The 19,432-nt window shown below is 38.8% G+C and overlaps 2 protein-coding genes across 5 annotated transcripts in view; one reads left to right on the top strand and one right to left on the bottom strand.

Moving 5' to 3' along the window:
* The window catches only part of USP47 (ubiquitin specific peptidase 47), a 102,464-nt gene extending 89,289 nt beyond the window's left edge, over window positions 1-13,175 (top strand). For all 3 annotated transcript variants that reach the window (XM_054971152.1, XM_054971151.1, XM_054971153.1), the window contains exons 21-28: window positions 64-239; window positions 872-952; window positions 6,383-6,498; window positions 7,379-7,497; window positions 8,115-8,245; window positions 9,066-9,113; window positions 9,379-9,509; window positions 11,670-13,175. In XM_054971152.1, the coding sequence (XP_054827127.1) occupies window positions 64-239; window positions 872-952; window positions 6,383-6,498; window positions 7,379-7,497; window positions 8,115-8,245; window positions 9,066-9,113; window positions 9,379-9,509; window positions 11,670-11,844 (977 nt within the window). In that variant the 3' untranslated portion in view covers window positions 11,845-13,175. The remainder of the gene's footprint in view (window positions 1-63; window positions 240-871; window positions 953-6,382; window positions 6,499-7,378; window positions 7,498-8,114; window positions 8,246-9,065; window positions 9,114-9,378; window positions 9,510-11,669) is intronic.
* A 3,275-nt stretch (window positions 13,176-16,450) lies between these two features.
* DKK3 (dickkopf WNT signaling pathway inhibitor 3) overlaps window positions 16,451-19,432 on the bottom strand; it is a 62,399-nt gene continuing 59,417 nt past the window's right edge. For both annotated transcript variants that reach the window (XM_054972991.1, XM_054972990.1), the window contains 3 exons: window positions 19,233-19,377; window positions 18,380-18,536; window positions 16,451-17,422 (listed from right to left, as the gene is read on the bottom strand). In XM_054972991.1, coding sequence (XP_054828966.1) covers window positions 17,191-17,422; window positions 18,380-18,536; window positions 19,233-19,377 — 534 coding nt within the window. In that variant the 3' untranslated portion in view covers window positions 16,451-17,190. The remainder of the gene's footprint in view (window positions 17,423-18,379; window positions 18,537-19,232; window positions 19,378-19,432) is intronic.

Genomic DNA, 19,432 nt, shown 5'->3' with positions numbered 1-19,432 from the left:
TTCAACATACAAGAACTGGCTATTGTTGATTTTTCATGCTGATATCTGTCCTTTCTGGCTTAGGGTTATTAATTCATGTTGATAAAAGAATTACACTCTCTGCCTTCAAGCAACACTTGGAGCCATTTGTTGGTGTTCCATCCTCTCAGTTCAAGGTCTTTCGCGTTTATGCCAGCAATCAAGAGTTTGAAAGTGTGAGGCTCAATGAGACACTTTCATCCTTCTCAGATGACAATAAGGTTAGTAAAGCCTGCTGTTGGGTACCGGAAATGCGTAAGTTCCAGTATTGGGAAATTTAGTCCAAGATTCTGTAGGGTAGTAAAATTAAGGATGCTTATTTTCAAATAGAAGTGTTTTATTAAAAATACCTCTTTTCCATTTGGAATAATTTATGTATTTTTAAATGTTATTATATTTACAAAAGATACACAAAAATACATAAAATGGAAAAAATATACAATAAGAACAGACAATACCATCACTGTATTCGATTAAATAGTAGACTCAAAATTTACAGTTAGTTAATACCTGTCATATCAATCTATTTTAAGCATAAAGTAGAATCCCTTGCTGGACATTATGAGAAGTGTGTGTCTAGTTCCAGTAATTAATGAAAGGATACTATTGTTCTGCAAACATTTCTTGCCTAAAATATCTCTTTTCTCTTAAGTTCTTAAGTGTCTGTTGCTTTATTCATTAACATTAGACATGATAATTACTGAAACCATTCATTCATACCTGGGAAAGTGTTCTTTTTCCAAGAACGAACAATTAAGATTCTCACTGCTGTAAGCATATTTGACGATAGTGATCTGAGAATGTATGCTCTTTATTGTTTTTTCATAATAGAATATTTCTTCCTAATTTACAGATAACCATTAGGCTTGGGAGAGCACTGAAGAAGGGAGAATACAGAGTCAAGGTTTACCAGCTCTTGGTAAATGATCCAGAAGTAAGGAAAGCTGAAATTAATTTGATAGCTTACCCCAACACCAAAAAGTTGATTTTCAAACTTTATTTGGGTAGTTTGTACGTGTCTTCTCTGCAGGGTACAATTAGTCTTATGAAACCCATATTGTGTAATGTAAATAATATCTCTTTGAAAATATTCTCTCAGTTTTTTTCTAATCAGAATCAGTTTCTGAACACTCAATAGCTTTCTATACTAAACTCTCACTTTTACATCCATGGAGCAGAGCGAACAAAGCTGGATTGAAACAAGCTTCTCAAACTGTTTCTCATTTAAGCTTGTTTCTTGCTTTGATGTATATATTTTCAAATGTTGTGCAGGTTTTCATATGCTGCAGAAAATAGAGGAATCTGAAACAGGTAAGAGGTAAACATGACTTCAGTATACAGGAAGTGTAATTATTACCCAATACTGCAGATTGTCCTATGTAATTGTTATAAATAATTTAGAAGAAAGTCAGAGACACCTGAGAAAACATTAAATATTAAGAAAATATTTAAATATTTTAAAAGGAATTCCTGAGTGAAGAAGATTGGATCCTTTCAAATCTGGTTTCAGGTCTGGTTGGTTATGGGACTGCAATAGCCGTATGTACTTTGGTGGATGATCTACACCAGGAGATGGACAGAGATTTTGCAACTCTTAATTCTCCTGGACCTCTTGACAACTTTTGATACCATTGATCATGGAATCCTTCCGGACCACCTTTTGAAGTTGTGCCTGAAAGGCATTGTTTTGTGGTGGTTTCAGTCCTACCTTGAAAGTAATTTTCATACTGGGAGATTACTGTTCGGCCCCTTGGTCTCTAGCCTATGGGGTCCTGCAGTATTTCATCTTGTCCCCCAGAGATCTGTGCTGAGTTGCCACTAGTATGCAGATGACCCTCACATCTATCTCGCTGTTCCATTAGATCCCAGGGAGGCTGTGAAAAAGTGCCTGGAGCCAGTTTTAGAATAGATGAGGGCTAACAAGCTGAAACTTGATCTGACTTAAAGGTGCTACTGGTCCGGGTAAGGTCTGACCCAGGAACTGGGATGTCTCCTATTAATTGTCTTCTGTGCAGTCCCACATGGGACTGCGCACGTGCAGGACTACTGATCGGAGATGTTTTACAGCTTTTAATCCACTGGGAGCACCTCCTCCCCCAAATGCATGCACAGCTGCTTCCCACCAAAACAGCCCACGCTCTAGGAGAGGTAATGCCCCCGACACTCGGTTCCTCTTTTGCCTCTAGTTTAAGAGGTTCTTCTGTAGCATGCTTTTCTGTTCTCATTGTGTTGGGCCTTCTTTCCACACCTTTGATACACCTAATGAAGAGGGTGAGAAAGTTGAATGGAAACAGCCGTTGTCTTGTAAAAATGACTGAAAAAGCACTTTTCAAAAGATACACTCAGTGCAATACCAATATGTCAAGCACTGACTGGCATTCCCTTTGCCTCATCTGCCAGGGAGAAAGACATAGTATAGGTTCTTGTAGACACTGTCAGAACTTCACCCCCCCCCCCCCAACGCTCAGGTGGAAAAAAACGCTAGGCTTAAAACCATTTGTGGGAATGGGCTTTATTGGTATCGACCAGCTCCCCTACAAAAGCTGCTAAGTCCTCTGCTTTTTCAGAGCTAGCTGAGGGATTGAATTTGATGTCACCGTCTGCTCCAGCATTGAGGACCCCAAGCCCTTCGGAATTGACATTGGTGTCTCGGGTCTGACAACTCCATTCAACTCCGGAGAATCAGAGCCTGTCAGAGCTGACAACATCACTCTGCCTTGGACTCTCCAAGCCACTCAGATCCAACTCAAAAGCCTACGATTCAACAGCGCTCAGTTGTGCCAGCCAGTACTACACATGTAGCTTTGCTCTCATTCAGATCCAAACACAGAGAGATCCGAGGGGAAGGAGGCACAAACTTTGGAGTTTTCAGAGCCACTAAGGAAGAAAGCCAGATATATGTCCCATTACTCTTCCAAACAGAAGGAGACTTCTGCCAAGGCAACTAATATCACGGCGGGACCACATAAGGTTGAAATCTTTGAGGCTTCCCACACACTTTCAGTACATTCTAAATCGCCATCAGTCTCCTCTTCAGAAGAACAGGGAGAGCTACCAAGGCATTAGGTTCAGAGACAAGACTTACACCAACCTTGCTGCATTCACAGGTACCCATCCTTGTTTTGTCAGGAAATGCCTTTATCTTATGATGTTGCTGTGGCCGAACTGTTCAAGGCAGAGTTGGTTGGATCTGCTTCCAAATGTTTCAAACTAAATTGTATTGATGCCAACACTCTATCCGTAAATCCTCTATGTCATTCCATTTGTGAGAGCCAGTTTGGTGTAGTGGTTAAGAGTGGCAGGACTCTAATCTGGAGAACCGAGTTTGATTCCCCACTCCTCCACTTGAAGCCAGCTGAGTGACCTCGGGTCAGTCACAGCTGTCTCAGAGCTCCCTCAGCCCTACCCACCTCACAGGGTGTGATTGTTGTGAGATTAATAATAACACACTTTCATAAACCGCTCCGAGTGTGGCATTATTGTTGTCTGTGTCAGACCCTGAAGCTTATCAGGGTGAACAGAGCCCCAGCTTACCATCTGACCCTTCCCCTGCCAAGACAGTGGGCAAGGAAGGATTGGTCTCATCCACTGACTTTTGTTTATATGCTGAACAGATGCTCTGTATGGCCAGATCACTGGGCATTGATGTGTCATCTACGGAACCTAAACCAAAGGATAAAATACTCCAGCATTTATACTCTGAGAACCCAGCCAACATTGTCTTCCTTATGACTGAGGGGTTTGTAGAACTGATGGGAGAAACCAGCATCTGTGTTGCCTACATCCTAAAAGCTTGAAGATCTTTATAGGGCCAAAGAGGATAAATGCCCCTTCCTGTTCACCCCCCCCCCCCCCGCCCCCGCATCATCTCTATTCACTGAGGAGATGGCAGTCCAGAGTTCAAGAGAGACCTCATTCTATACCTGCCTATATAGAGGGGAAGAAACTTGACGGGCTTGAAAGAAAAATCTATACCTTGGCAGCCCTTACTATAAAGATGGCAAATTACATAGCAATTATGGGGGCTTACTAAATTTTCCTCTGAAGCAAGATGTCGGCGTACACTGACCGTCTGCCAGAGGACCAGAGAACGCTGGTAAAAGTGATCCAGGAAGAGGCATGGAGGCAGTCCAAACAGCAGATCAATGTGGGCAGGAACATGGACAATTCAGTGTTGGTATCGTCTGTAGTGCTTAGGAGGCACGCGTGGCTTCGTTCAACAACCTTACGTGTAGAAACACAGAGCAGAGTGGAGGACTTACTGTTCGAGGGCCAAATGCTGTTCCCTGCAAAAACTGATGACTACCTCTTGCAGAAGTGAAAGAATCAACAGACCATAAGGTCTTATGCAATCCTGCCACCAAGCCAACAATCAGGATCAAGGTTTTCCACACAGACAACGTTAGTCATATAGGGGGCATTATTACAGATACCAACTGTATCAGTATCCTTAGAGCTGCTCAACCCCTGTTAACTAGGGGCAATATCAAAGACAGAAGCCACCACATAAACCGAGACAGGGTATCCACCTGTCCTCTAACAAAGATCAGGCTCAGAACCCAAAACAGTTCTGGCTGAAACAGGAACACTGTTTGGTAATAGGCTCAACCTTTTTCATTCAGGGGCCTTATCACCTCAGTTTTATTGGTGTTGGAGATCATTGGAAATAGCTATGAAGTTGAGGTTGACAGTTTACCGTGTCTGAATTTTCCTCCAAAGTTTAGACATGACTCTTCATCTGCTCTGGTCATAGAACTGAGAGCATTATTAGAGAAGGTGTGGTTCAGCAAGTCCCTGCATCTGAATCACAATTAGGAGTTTTATTCCAGGTTTTTCCTGATCCAGAAAAAGGATGGGGGCTTCAGACCCATATTAGATTTAAGAAACTTAAATGTGTTTGGGTCCACAGATTTAGGATGGTAACCGTTAACATGGTGTTACAATTACTTCCCCCCACCTCTTGGTTCACTGTATTGGATATGAAGGATGCATATTTTCACATTTCCATCCATGCTTCTCACAGAAATTTTCTGAGGTTTACCTTTGAACAGAATATTTACCAGTGCCAGGTTTTGCCATTTGGATTGGCTATGGCTCCATCTCCTAGAGTCTTTATGAAACGCATGGCAGTTGTAGTCACCTACCTTATGACCCAGGCATGCTCCATATGCCCTTATTTGGATGATTGGCTAATATCGGACTAATTCAGAGACCTGCTACAGGAGCAGATAAAATTGATGATAGAAACATGCCATTACTTGGGACTCCTAATAAATTTTAAAAAGACTAATTTGAACCCTTCTAAGAGGGACAATTTATAAGCGCAGTCCTTGATGCCTTTCTAAACAAGGCTTTTCTGCTGTTGGAGAGCGCACAGAGAATACAATCCCCAGTCAGATCCTTTGCAACCTGTAGATACCAGTTAGTACTAAAAATTCAGACTCTCCTGAGTCTCGTGGAAGCTACAACAGCTGTAATACCTTTAGCCAGTCGATAAATGAGGAGACTACAACTCTGGGTCCTGTCAGTACACTGTCCAGAGGTACACTCAGGATAGGAAATACAGTATACCTAGGACTGTAGTCAAATCTTTCCTATGGTGGTCAATAGATTCATAGAGGGAGTTCATTTTGGTGCACCTAAACTTGACATCATACCACAGATGCTCGGTTGGGGTGTTCTTCATTGCACTTCATTGGATACAAATTAATACTCGGCAAGGGGGCATTTCATGTGATCTGGCACTTAAGCAAGGAGAGTTCACCTTCACTTACATGGGAAGGGTTTCATCTCTCCTGTTGTTCATCGTTATTCTTGTTATTCAGCTGCTCCAGTAGCAAATTCTCTTAGGTTTATGTGTTTCCATATAACTTCAGGCTACAATAATTATCATAAGAAAGATTTCAAAGGATTTGAGCTAAGAGGTGCATGTGCTGAAAAATACTGGCATCTGTTTTAAAATGGACTAATATCTTTAATAGCAGGAAAAAATCTCTAATAACTTGGTGATTTAATTTCTCTCTAATTGCTAAAAGACACAGTAAAAAATTGAAATGATGCTTTACTATTTTGTCTTGCATATCTGTACACAGGCTTGACCATGCTGAAGCAGTAATGATGCAGTACAAAGCAAAGTTACTCTTCTAAGTCCATTACAGTCTTAGAAGGCTTAGAAGGGTGTAGCTCTGCTTAGGATTGCTTTGTAAGTAACTTTACTACAAGTTACAGAACTGGACTTAGGACTGCATTTTTGATAATACATTTCATTCTGCTATTTATAAAAAAAGAAATTATCCTTTCATTTTGTTTTCAAAAAGATCTGATTACTGGTACAAATAGTATTTAAAATCTGTTGTATTCACAGCCCTGCAAGTTTCTTCTAGATTCGGTGTTTGCTAAAGGAATGACTGTGCGTCAGTCAAAAGAGGAGCTTCTTCCTCAGCTCAGGGAGCAATGTGGGCTAGATCTGACTATTGACAGGTAAATAGTGTTATAGTAAAGTTTGAAGCGTTGACACTGTCCACACATGGGTGAAAAGTGTGCAGCAAGGAAATGAGGTGGTAGAATGCACTGCAATGCATCAGACTCTGGTTGTGGATTCCAGCTTTGAGTGTTCCTTTTGTAGATAGAACCCCATGCAAATAAAAAACAAGGGCGACAAGATTCTGTCACTCTTTTTGCCTGCTGTGTAGGCTTTCTGCTTCCAGGTGGCTTTAACATAGGGCAGCACTCCAAAACAAAATCATCTACTTGCAGTTGAAGTGGTGCAGTTCATTCTGCCTCATCAGTCTCCTGCCAGTGAGAAAGAGGCTGAATTAGGTGCTTATTGCAAAAGTTAAGAAGTATAGAAGATCGGAAACTACTGATATTTTACATTTTAAAAGCTTGGAGTGAGGGGAGAGAATACCCACTTCTCATTAGTGTATCTATAAAGCCAGATATTCTGACATAAGAAAAACTTCAGTGGTAATCTCTCTTTGGTAATCATTGCCTGTTCTTACTGTTTAAATTAACAATAAATGTTGCTGATATTTTGCAATTTTAATTTGTAGCATGCAAAGAAAATATTTTCATTTTTTAGTGGAGACAGTAATCAAGAAATTATTTCTATAGTACTCAAATCTGATGTTCTAAAATAAGGGTTATGCATATGTATGATGATTGAAGTTCATTGTTGATTTTTGGTCAGACTTGTTAAGTAGTTTATAGAATAAGCATGACTGTGGAACCAAATTACTTTTTTGTATTTAGCTTTACTATAAAAGGAGAAAAGTAGGGAGTTTAACATTACCAGTAAATGTAATTATTAAATTATTACTTTTGGACAGGTGCTAATCTCTTTCTGCAAATGTTTCTGTAGATTCCGCCTAAGAAAGAAGACTTGGAAAAATCCAGGCACTGTGTTCCTGGATTATCATGTCTATGAAGAAGATATTAATATTTCAAGTAACTGGGAAGTCTTCCTAGAAATACTGGATGGTAATAACATTGTACAGTTAATACATTAAAGCAGTGAAGTGGTTATTTTTAGTGACATTATTTAAAAGGTCATAGATTGAATAGTTAAAATCAATTTGTGACACAAAAAGCAATGTATATACATATACACAGAATCTTATTGTAGTCCAACAAATATAAAAATAATTTTAAAACCTCAATTTAAAATAACAATCTAAAACTATCAGTCATATGCAGTTCTAAATAAAACTGTCTTCAGCTGCCTCAAGGGTTGCCAGTCCCCTGCTAGGGGCAGGGACCTCAACCACTCACCCATTCGCTGGGGGGAAAAGTTACAGGGAACAAGCCAATTGTGAACACTCCAATTAGGAGGCACATGACCAAAATGCACATATGCACTTCTGTGTCATTGGGAATGAAGTTGTTTCTGGTGTGATGCACAGGCAACAGGTTGTGCCAGGGGCTGAATCTCTAATGGACCCAACTAAGTTGGCCCGTCCAGCCTCCTCTGTCCCTTTCTAGAGCAAAGTCCATTTAATCTTTCCTTTTCCTACTTCAGCAGAGAATAATTATATGTATGTATAGATTTGTTAAAGCCTTCCTGAAAGTACTTTAAGTACCCCAAATCAATTTTGCAGGAGCAGAAAAGATGAAATCTATGTCACAACTTGCTGTTCTGTCAAGACAGTGGAGGCCATCAGAAATGAAGTTGGATCCTTTTCAGGAAGTAGTTTTGGAAAGCAGCAGTGTTGATGAATTAAAAGAAAAGGTGAATTAATAGTGTATATCTTGAAAGTTGCACCTGTTCCTTACTTGGTTCTGAAGAGAACCACAATGGTGATTAACAGTAGCAGGGGGTAGGTGTTTGGCTGTTCCTGTTTTTGAGGTGTTTTAATGCAAGCAGTGATTCTAACAACCCTTTCCTAATCAATGGTGAAATTAATTTCACCATCTTACTAGGCATTCTACATTTTTGAAACTACAATGTGTTCAAAGCATAACTATTAATGTCTAACATTGCATAAGGGCCAATTCATATATTAATCTTAAGCACAACATGATTGCTTTGCAGCAGAAGTTGTGTTCTGTACCAAAATTGTGATAAGATCACTTTATGAATCTATGTGTCAGAGGGAATACCAAGTAACTCATGAGCATGGGTTTTAAATCGTTCCCCTAGAATACAAAAGTAATAGATTTCAGATTATAGTTGCTGTTTGCAAGTTAATTTAATATGCAGAGAATAATGCTTTTAATGCATTCTTTATTTTAAACTCGGTACTTAAACTTTAAAAAAGGTTGGATATAAAAAAAAATAAATCCCACCACTACCCTGTAGAAGAGCACTGGACAGATGATGTATTTTGTACTCACTGACCTTGCCTATATGGTTTCAAGGACATCTCTGATACCAAAAGGAAAGAAAAGTGATTTATTTTCTTAAATGAAGCTGAGGATCTCAGATTTATGCACCAGTAGCTAGATGTCCAGTTTTGTATAGACCTTTGAATGAGCAAAAAAAAAACCACTGAGAAACTAACAACTGGTTTATTTACTCAGAAATAAACTCCAAACTTTCTTTTTTACAGCTTAGTGAAATAAGTGGAATCCTTGTAGAAAATATTGAGTTTGCAAAGGTGAGTTGTTTATTTCTTCAGGCTGTAATATTTAACATGTGCTCACATGAACATTCCATCCATGTTCTTTGGCAGCGCCATGTGATTCTTGACCTCATCCACCAGTAGTCTGTTTTAGGAAACTGAAGTGAGAAGAATGGAGTGACTGATGAATGATGACACTGATGGTATTATCTGGACTATATTTTTGTATATGTACTTTGGGCGCATAATGTATGTTCTTGGTGCACATAGTCTTTTTGTTAAGGTACTGTGTTCTTTCCAGGGCAGAGGAACATTTCCATGTGAAATCTCAGTTCTAGAGATACATCAGGATTTGGATTGGAATCCTAAGGTTTCTACGCTGAATGTATGGCCTCTCTACATATGTGATGATGGAGCAGTGATATTTTATAGGTATACCTTTTATTGTATTTAGAACCATTATTGGGAAAACTTAGTACAAGTTATCAGAATGAAGCCGAAAATGTCTATTGTTTTTTAATTTATTATTTTTTTGGAAAGAGGAATTATGGATCAGGTATAGGCCATTATATAAAAAAAATATTGTGTGACTTCACTAATCCTGGATAGAATAACTTCAGTTGTGCTGTTAACATGCATTTTAGATATTAAGACCTGTGGATCAGTACACATTTGTTGGCAGTCTTTTGTGTGAGAATCTTGGGAACCATTATGAGCTTTCAGTTGGGCACAGATTCATAATCCAGTGTGCACATGTATAGAGTTCATTTGTGGCTGCTGAAATCTGTATTGTTTTGACTGTTGAAGGAAGTGCCACTAACATTACAAACATAATCATGGCTTGGTTTGCATCACTGTGCCAGTTCACATACTGCCAGTAACCTAGTAACTAGTGTGTGGCAGTCTCAGTAGCTTCCTCCCCTCCTCCAGTAATTCTACAGCATACCAGGTCAAACAATTGTAGTAGATACTTGGGTCATACTGTACCAGTTCAACAACATTTGGCGCATGACAGTTGCATCATAGTAATGGATTTTGTTGAAATTTAGCAGTAGTTGAAATTACCTACAGCAATTTTTTTTAAAAAAAAATTACTACTGGAGATGGAGCTTCTCACCTCTCTGATAACTGCCCAGTCACATTTTTATCCTGTGTGCAAGTACATAAATAGTAAAAGTAGTAAAATAGTAAAATAGATAAATAGTAATTCTTAATCTCACAAAGCCTACTTGCACAGAGGCAATGATGGGTGCAAACATTCATGAACATTTGGAAATTTCTTAAGCAATTGGCTTCCAAGCATGTCTGGGTTTTTTTGCTAAGCTTCAAAATGGGCCCCTACTGACTGCTAGGTAGAGTATACCTAATTCTGTGGCAAATAGAGTAAGAGCATGTTTTATGGCAAATGTGACTTTAAACACATTTTGGAAGTGTGGCCGTGCCCCCAAATTGTTTTTATTTCTGTCAATATAGACTCTGTTGACATGTTTCATTTATCTGCAATCAGCTCTCATTTGTTAATTTGGTCAGGTATGCCTTCTCATCACCACTGAAATTGTTTGTGGGTTCCTGCAAAATGCTTTGGAAACCTCTTGTTGGGAGGGTAGCTGTTGAGGTATATTGAGGTGTATTTTGATACTTATTTTATTTTGTAAGCTGCTTTGAGTTTCTAGTGTGGAGATAAAGCAGGAAAAAAATATTCTTAATAATAGTGCTGACCCATCTCTTACTTCAGCATTGCAAATGCAAGATTGGGGTTTTTTTTCAGTATGCTATAAAAAAAAGAGGTTGTAACATTTACGTACAAGTTATAGTTACGTCCAGTTGAGTGAATGAGTGTGTGTGTGTGTGAGCAAGAGAGAGAGAATAAAATATTGGGAGGGATCACCTTACCTTCAGTGTCACCTTCCTTTTGAATAAATGTGGTGGATGCTATAGATCCAATTTTGTAAATTTTGACCAGGCAACCCACCATTTGACAACAATTCATTTAAACATGGATACACTCTGTTGCTTTCTCCATAAAATATCAGCTAATAACTGTCCAGAGAGAGTTAGTTGGGAAAGGAATGCTGGGACAGCATTCATTCCCAAAACACATCTGGCCAACAGAATCCCTAAGCCAACACCCACTGTTTCCTCTGATCTAGCAGTTAGTGGAGGACATCTCTGGACACGGAACAGTAGCTGCTTGTTCCTAAGCCTTATCACACAGTGCTTTTGTCACAACGTCTTTGCAAGGGGAGAGGGAAGGCCCTTGTCAGATCTCAGAAGCTAAGCAGGGGTCAGTACTTGTATGGGCAACCACCAAGGAAGGTTCTGCAGAGGAAAGCAATGGCAAACCACTTCCGTGTCTCACTTGCGTTGAAAACCTCTTGCTGGGGTTGCCTTAAGTTGGTTGCAACTTGACGGGAACATATGCATGCATTACAAGAGAAACTTTATCTTGTCCAGTAGACATAACTCCTTTATTACTATATATACTCAGCATTTTAAAAACATGGTCTCCAGGACAGATAAAAATAAACCCACCCTTAAATATTTTTTTAAGTGTAATACTATGGAATTAAAAATTGTTCTTTTATGTAAAAGGGATAAATCTGAAGAGATGGTAGAACTGACTGAAGAACAGAGAAACGAACTAATGAAAAAAGAAAGCAGCCGTCTTCAGAAAACTGGACATCGTGTGACCTACTCCCCTCGTAAAGAAAAAGCATTAAAAATTTATCTGGATGGAGCACCAAATAAAGATTTTGCTCAAGACTGATAACTTACTTCAGCATTCTCCAAGGGGGATTTTTTTTGTTCAAGTGAGAGAGGTTCACTACTACTGTGTAGTGCCATTATGGCAGGACTTTAGGTGTAACGCAGACACCAGCACTGATTGGGCTGCAGTTTTACCAGTCAGAAGCACAGTGCCCAGTCAGGCCACTGTTTGACTTGGAATCATGATGTGTGCACTATAGTCAAATGTACTGTAAAGATAAAAGGGATGTGCAAATAAAAAATACAAAAATGGGGTAGGGGAGGGTAATAAGCAAAAACTGAGGACAGTGCACCTAGCAGTAGCTAGTAAACTAGCCTCAAACAGGATATTCATAGCTTGATAATAAAAGCTGTGCAAAGGCCATGAGTGAATTCTTTTCTGTTTATTTCACCGATACACACATTACCTCATTGAAATTTCTGAAGTAAATGTAACTGGCTTTTTAGAAGCATGAGAATGGAAATAAACTGAAAATGTGATAGAATTGGCAGACAGACTCCAAACTTTATAAACTTACATTTTACGTGAATCTTGTTAGGTTTCTCTTCCATAAAGCAGAACATCTGAAAAAGTATTTTTAGAAACAGTTACCATTGCCAGCAGGTGTGTTTCAGCTTGCAGGAGTGTTGTAAGGTAACTGATTCTTTTGGTAGGTTATGGATACAAGCAATTCCACTGTTTCATTTAGTATGTAAATACAACTCTGCTCTTCTCAGTGAGCAGAACTGCATTTCCGCTGCTTACCACGGCATTTCTCTTCACATATCAATATTCACTGTGTACATTTAAAAGTATAGCTACCTATTTAAATTTGTATTCATCTTATGTTTGGCAATGCTGGGTACTTAATTCATAATTCTCCCTCGTTAATGAGTTTTTGAGGGTTTTGTTTGACTACTTATTTTTGTACATTTTGGTTTTGGACTCTTACAAGTTTGCATCTTCTAGTACCATTGCCAGTCATACTTAATTTTTTTCCTGGAGCTGATTCATAGTTTTATATGTAGGGTTGTTGTTGGGTTTTTTAAAATTGGAAATCCTTTAATACCTCCCAGTATAACCTCTCCAGTAGTTCAGGATTTGGTTCAAGACTGATGCAGTATACATGACTTCATTGCAATGCTTAGACACAAATACAATAAGATTTTGGTTTGCTGCATTCATTGTAAGATTGACTACAAACTTCTGCATAAGTTTTCTGATTTGGTTTTTTAAAATACCATCTAATTTATATCAATCAATAAAAGGTTTTGGTAAACTTTTCCGTGCCAGATGCTGTTTACAACAATGAACATGCCAATAAACATTTGTTCATTCTGTTGTTATTTTAATCATACTTCTCCATTTATTTTACTATGAAATGTCTTGTGTTCTTTACAGAAGGAATTTTTTCCTCTGATATTTATGGTAGCCTGGCTTTCACGGTGAGGGAAGATTTGAAACCTCTCTCTCAGTGAGATTTGTAAGTGAAAATATGATCTGATGATATAAGGTGCCATCTATAGCCCAGAGTCTCTTTTGGAAGATCATTTGAATGGATTATTATCCAGCCACGGAGAAATGTACTTCACTGAAGTAAGTCAACCAGGAACACCATCAGAAATTTTGTAAAGGTATTCAGGGCTGTGAAAGTAGGACTCAAAGTGAAGGCAAGGCCTGTGTTTCAATTAAATGGCATGTATAATAATTCTGATAGGCTTGAAGATGCTAAAAAAGGATGGTAGGAAAAATCAATGTGGTAAATTCCTGTTGTGTTAGAATGGTATGTGTCCATTTTCAAGTATCAGTCTCATATTCAACAGTTGAGATATTTCAGAAACTGAATTGTTTGTAATTTCAGATTGCTAGGTACTGATAAAAAAATTGAGGAAACTTCTGAGCAAGTTTCAGTGACTCCTGTATCTTTAACTGGACTAATACCAGAGGATCAAGCAGGAGAAATGATTCTTGGGGATTTTGCAAGCCTGTACCTAGGAACCATTTTCAGTTCCCGTGCATAATCCTTAGACTGTATCTGGTCCTTGGACTGATGGTTGATTTTCTGAGATCTTTGCAAAGTAGCAAAGACATCTTTCTGTCTTATTGTACTATCATGGTGATCATGGACTTGGTACCTTTGGGCACTGGAGTGATTTTTCTCAAGCACTTGGATGGCTGCAGCTTGAGTTCCATATCAGTCTTTGACTCAGATGTCCTAATTTTTTATCTGTGATCTAGTATATGATGTGAAAGCACAGTCCATCATAGAACCTATACAGTCTGAAATTATGAGAGCAGTCTCTCACTCTCACTCCCTCTCACACTCACTCACTCACACCCACACCCACCCTCTCCCTTCCTTCTGGTTAACCTCGGCCACCACAATATCAATAAAAGTGGGAGGTGCAAGCTTTTATTAACTGGATGGTTGCATGTAGCTTTGTGTCCCCTAAAGATTTTTTATTTCTGACCCTATTAATGTACTTGGATAGGTGATTAGAAATCCCTTTCTCAGAGCTATTTTGATATGACAGATAGATGGAACAGAACAACCAAAGATTTATTTTAAGAAAATAGCTTGTAGAAACAAAAGTTTGATGTGGAATAAATAGTATGAACAAATGTACAACTAGCTTGTGCTCTGCTCTCCAGAGGTTATGCTTTTTCTCCCACTGACAGTTAATTTGTTGAACCTGAGCCTAAACTGACTGCACAGACGCTGAGGGAAGAAATTAATTATTTTCCTCCAAACAGGGATTCTGTGCATTTAAGGTTCATTTGTAACAAGCTTCTACTCAAATACTAGGCTACTCTTTTAAATTTTCAGAGAACCTGGCCTCAGTGCCAATACGAGAAAAGTTGGGCCCTTCACCAAGTTCTTGTTTACTTCCTTAAAATAAGGTTCCTGCCCTACCCTGCCTCCCAAATCCTAAATAAAAAGCTTATCTCAGCTTATGCCCTTATTCAAGACTGCAATATCACTCCTCCCTTTTTAAGCTAAGGTGGTTCACCCCATCCGGCGAAGCTCCAGGGCTTTGACTGGCTTGCCAGTCTGCAGCTTGCTTAAGGGCAGAATCCTCAGGATTGGTTCAGAGCCCTGAAAGATAGGCAGAACTTTTGGTATTGATTGCCACACTCCCTTCAAAGAACCTGTGAAGAAGAAAAAATGAAGCAGCAGATTTGGAACCCTGGGCCCAATTTCCAGTTACACAGCCACTTTCTGAAGCCTATTATAGTGATAGAAAATAAACGTCCAGTGGTACCTTAAAGACTAACAACATTTATTTCAATGAAAGTTTTTGTGTGTCACAGCTCACTTGGTCAGATATTAGGGAATCCAGCTGAATCCTTTTTAATGCAAAAGATCACAGGTTTGATGGAGGAGTTAAGGTAGGATGGATTCCCAGCTTGGTTTCCACATTATCAGAAGATGTGAGCTGTGACTCATGAAAGCTCATATTGAAATAAATGTTAGTCATTAAGATACTACTCGACTCTTGTAGTATTTTACTAAAACACTAACACAGTTACCTTTTTGCAAACAGTATGGTAAGTAAGACCTAATAAAGACTAATTGGTTATATAAGTAAGAAAATTTTTAGTTTAGTTTAAACTTTTGGAGAGGTTTTTTTGGCTTTGGGTAAGCAGCATAATAAGCCTTCAAAGCTGAAGATGATGCTTTAAACTCCTATTTGAACATGTCTTACCTGCACTTCTGAGCTATGTCTCTTGGGAGACTGTCATTTGTTGAAGAATTTGAGGAATAGAATTCAGTGATTTTGCAGCCCATCATAGAACTGCAGCCTTTGTAGCCCTTGGGTTTTAAGATAACACCAAGCCTGTTCTTTGCTTATATAAAAAGACCATTTGCACTTATTTTCTCTCTCTAGTTACCAGTTTCATGAATTGCATAAGGTTTCACAAATTTAGGTCCAGATATGTTTGACTGAATTCTAGACAGTGTGCATTATCTTCTTTAATGTCACACTCCTCTCAGGAAAAGAAACTGGTATCAGCTACAGTTACACACCAACAGTGTACATAAAACATTCTGAAGGACAGCTGTCAAATTAGTCTTTCCTCCTTGCCCCCAGCTCCTTCAGATATAGTTCTAGTGACTACAGATCATTACTTGGCAGTGATCCAGTTTTCCAAGTTCATAGTACACAGGTGCACAGGGTATCAGAACAGTTAAACTATTTTTCAGCAATTTTGGTGTTTAATATCAAAAGAATACTCCAAACACTTGACAGAAATGTACAGTTTGAGCCTAAAATGGGATTAACAGATTAACAATGTTGCCCACCATGAAGTGACTAAAAAGTAGCTAGAGAAACTGTCTAATGAAAAGGATGGGGGGCACTATATGTATAGAAAGTACTTTGGGGCTGCACATGTAAAGGTAGAAGATAGCCAAGAGGTTCATCCTCCCATTTCAGTATCACACAATGAAAAATTCCCTTAATGTTACAGAGGCTAATGTGTCAGAATCACTCTTTGTAGAATTGGTGCACTGCGCCTTTCCCAGCCTTGCATAGAGTGATTGTGAAAATTCCAGATACATACCCTAAATGATCCTTATAATAGAAGCCAGAGATACTATTAGTCCTAATTAAATACCACAATATTTCCCAGTAGACAAACCCAGAAGAATTTTATTTTTTTTACCAAGTAAAATACAGTATAAACTATTATAAACCTTAAAATGGTAGAAGTCTTCCTGATTATTCAGACACAATGGTTTACATACTGTGGTTTGATCAACCTGCAGGTGGTTGAGAGTGACATCAAAATGTAATAGTCAACAACTAGAGTTCCTTGAGTGCTGGCAAACCATAACCTGAAACTAGGTTTTGTACTCTTTGAGTTCACAAGTAATAGGCAAGCCAGCATTTGTTTCTTTCATCTGGCTGGTGAACTAGGGTTTGTTATAAAACTTGTATATTGGAATGCAGTTCATCTGAAAGCTTAAGCCCCAGGAGGCAACACTTAAAAAAAAATTACAACACTATTCCACAAAAAACATGCATAAGAACGAACAGTCTTAAAATCAAGAGGCGCCTTTCTTGGGGGAAAAAAACAGTATATACAGAAAAGAGGCTCAAACTACCACCATTATAAATACTTAATTTCATCCTGTAGCAAGTACAAAGCATATCTTGCTTAAAACTCAGAAAAACTATCGTTAAAGAAAGCTGCCCATCTTTGTTTTTTCAATGAAGAATGCCATTTCAGACTTAGAAAATATTGGTTTGTACAGGGCAGAGGAAGATAAAGTTAACTATGTTCTTTATTGCATTTCTGTCCTTCAGAGGGTTTAACTGTGATATAAAAAGACACTATTTTCTAAGAGCATTTATGACTAAATTACATTTTGTTTGCAAAAAGCCTATCACTGGCTATGTCCAATTCTTTGGAAACAGACACATCTTCCTCCAAGCCTCTCTGCATTTCATTGATCAGTATTTCTTCATAGTCACCAGGAACATCGTGTGTTATAAAATCCAGTAATGATATTTCATCTAATAGCAAAGGTTTCTCCATGTCCTTGGTTTGGGTCTTATTAAAGGATAGCTCACAGAGAGAATCACTGCTGTAGCTGTTGAAAAAGTAGTACATTTTGGCTTTTAGTATAATCACACATTTCTCAGAAGTCAATTGAACAAGAGTTTGTGCCCAAACATGTATGTAAACAAGTATGGATCACAAGCCTCCAGGGCACCCAATTTATATGTATTAAAATCTCAATGCATGTACTTACATGGGCTGATTCCGCACATGTTGGATAATGCACTTTCAATGCACTTTATCAATTGTTTGAGGTGGATTTTTTGTTCTGCACACAAAAAAATCCGTTCCAAATGATCTATAAAGAGGATTGGAAGTGCATTATCCAACGTGTGCGGAATCTGATCTATCCAAGAGTACATGTCTGAACCTTGCTGGGAATCTCCCCCTGCTCTGAAATCTTTTCTATTCCACAGTGCTCCCATCAAACGGCATAAAAAGAGAGGTCCACACAAACTATGGCCTCAGCTCAAGTTCAATTGAATCAATTAGGTTTTGGTTAGTCACAACTGAACAGTCTAATTGATTTCATCAGGACTTAAGCATGACTGTGGTTAAAATATTTGGAAGCTACAACTATGCATGCTACTAGGAGACAGAAGCACCCTGAATAGCCTCTTAGAGCTTCAGAGACTGGTCCTCCAGTCACTACTGGCACCTAGTTCTCCCACATGGGAACTATATAAACCCAGAGGGGGAGGAGCATAAGGCCACAGAAATTATTAGTACAGTGTATCAAAATGGACAAGTCTCTTAGCACTTTAAAGACTATCACTTACTGTGGCATAGGTTTAATGGGCTTGAACCCACAAACATGACTATGAAAGAAAATATGGGAAAGCTGAATCAAAATGTCTGTAAAAATAATAGAACTTCCTATAATGTACAGCTCTATCAGGAGCTGTCCTGGAGAGCTGAAAATTAAATTGTCACATGCACAAGATTTGGTCACCAACGTGGACAGCTACTTATTCTTTTAAAATCTTACCTCTGCATCTTACACGTCAGCCCATGTGCACAAGGGCAGCAATCCAGGGCTCCATCTGGCTCCATCTCCCATGAAATTAAGTTGAGGAGCCTATTTGAAGGGTCATGGCAAGGTTCTCCTTCTCCAGGTAAAGGAGTGCACACAGGGAACAGAAGGTCTGGGGACAGAAAGTTGGACGATTCAATTATGCTTCTAATATTTACTGCTCATGGCTTGGCAGGGATCTGAAACTCAGATGGAAGTTTGACCTACAGCAATTCTCAAGGTGAAACCTGTGGATATTTCTTCAGAAGTATGACTACCCCAAGTTCACACATTAAACTTCTCATGACAACTGTAACAACTAGATTAAGCTATGAATTTTTCCTTAAAGTTCTGAAGACCAAATCTACCTGACAGCAATGCTGTTGAGTTTTATAGTAAATACGGCATTGTATAGTGAAGTTCTCACCTACACAAGCACATACATACAGACAACTTTCAAAGTTGTCTGTATAGTCTAGAAAAGATAGCTTCTGGCTAAAGAAATTGACGTTTATGGACAGGCCATCACTTACGAATTAATGGAAGAAATGTTCTGCCCTGTCAGCATAATGCTCAGTTAACAAGTGCACTGTTTTCCTGATTTTCCACTTGCTCAGTCTTTATCATATGGCAAGATGTATATTTTATGTACACGGTAGTATTCCTCTAGTACAAACCTATTTTGCTCAGTCCCAGACAGTAGGTAAAACGGAAGAAATAGAAACCCACACACTGGTGTAGTTACTTGGTTGGCCTTTCATCCATGGGAAAGAATAGAAAAACAGAACGGGAAAAAGCAGGACCTACAGGACATAGTGAAGTGACTGACCTTTTGTAAAAGCACAGCACATTCCAGGATTACAGTCACGCTGGTTTTCACAAATTGTTCCATTTGCTCCTCTTGAGGCAGTTTTCAGGCATTCACCCCAGACACAGAGCTGGTTTCCACAGCACTCGTCATCTCGAGAGCAATGCTGGGGGAAGCAGGGAGTGGAGAGAGAAGAAAACATGAATATACACAACTGCCAT

The sequence above is a fragment of the Eublepharis macularius genome, chromosome 2 (assembly GCF_028583425.1).
Source record: "Eublepharis macularius isolate TG4126 chromosome 2, MPM_Emac_v1.0, whole genome shotgun sequence".
Classification (NCBI taxonomy): domain Eukaryota; kingdom Metazoa; phylum Chordata; class Lepidosauria; order Squamata; family Eublepharidae; genus Eublepharis; species Eublepharis macularius.
The sequence above is the reverse complement of the archived record's forward strand: the minus strand, read 5'-3'. Positions and strand labels throughout refer to the sequence as shown.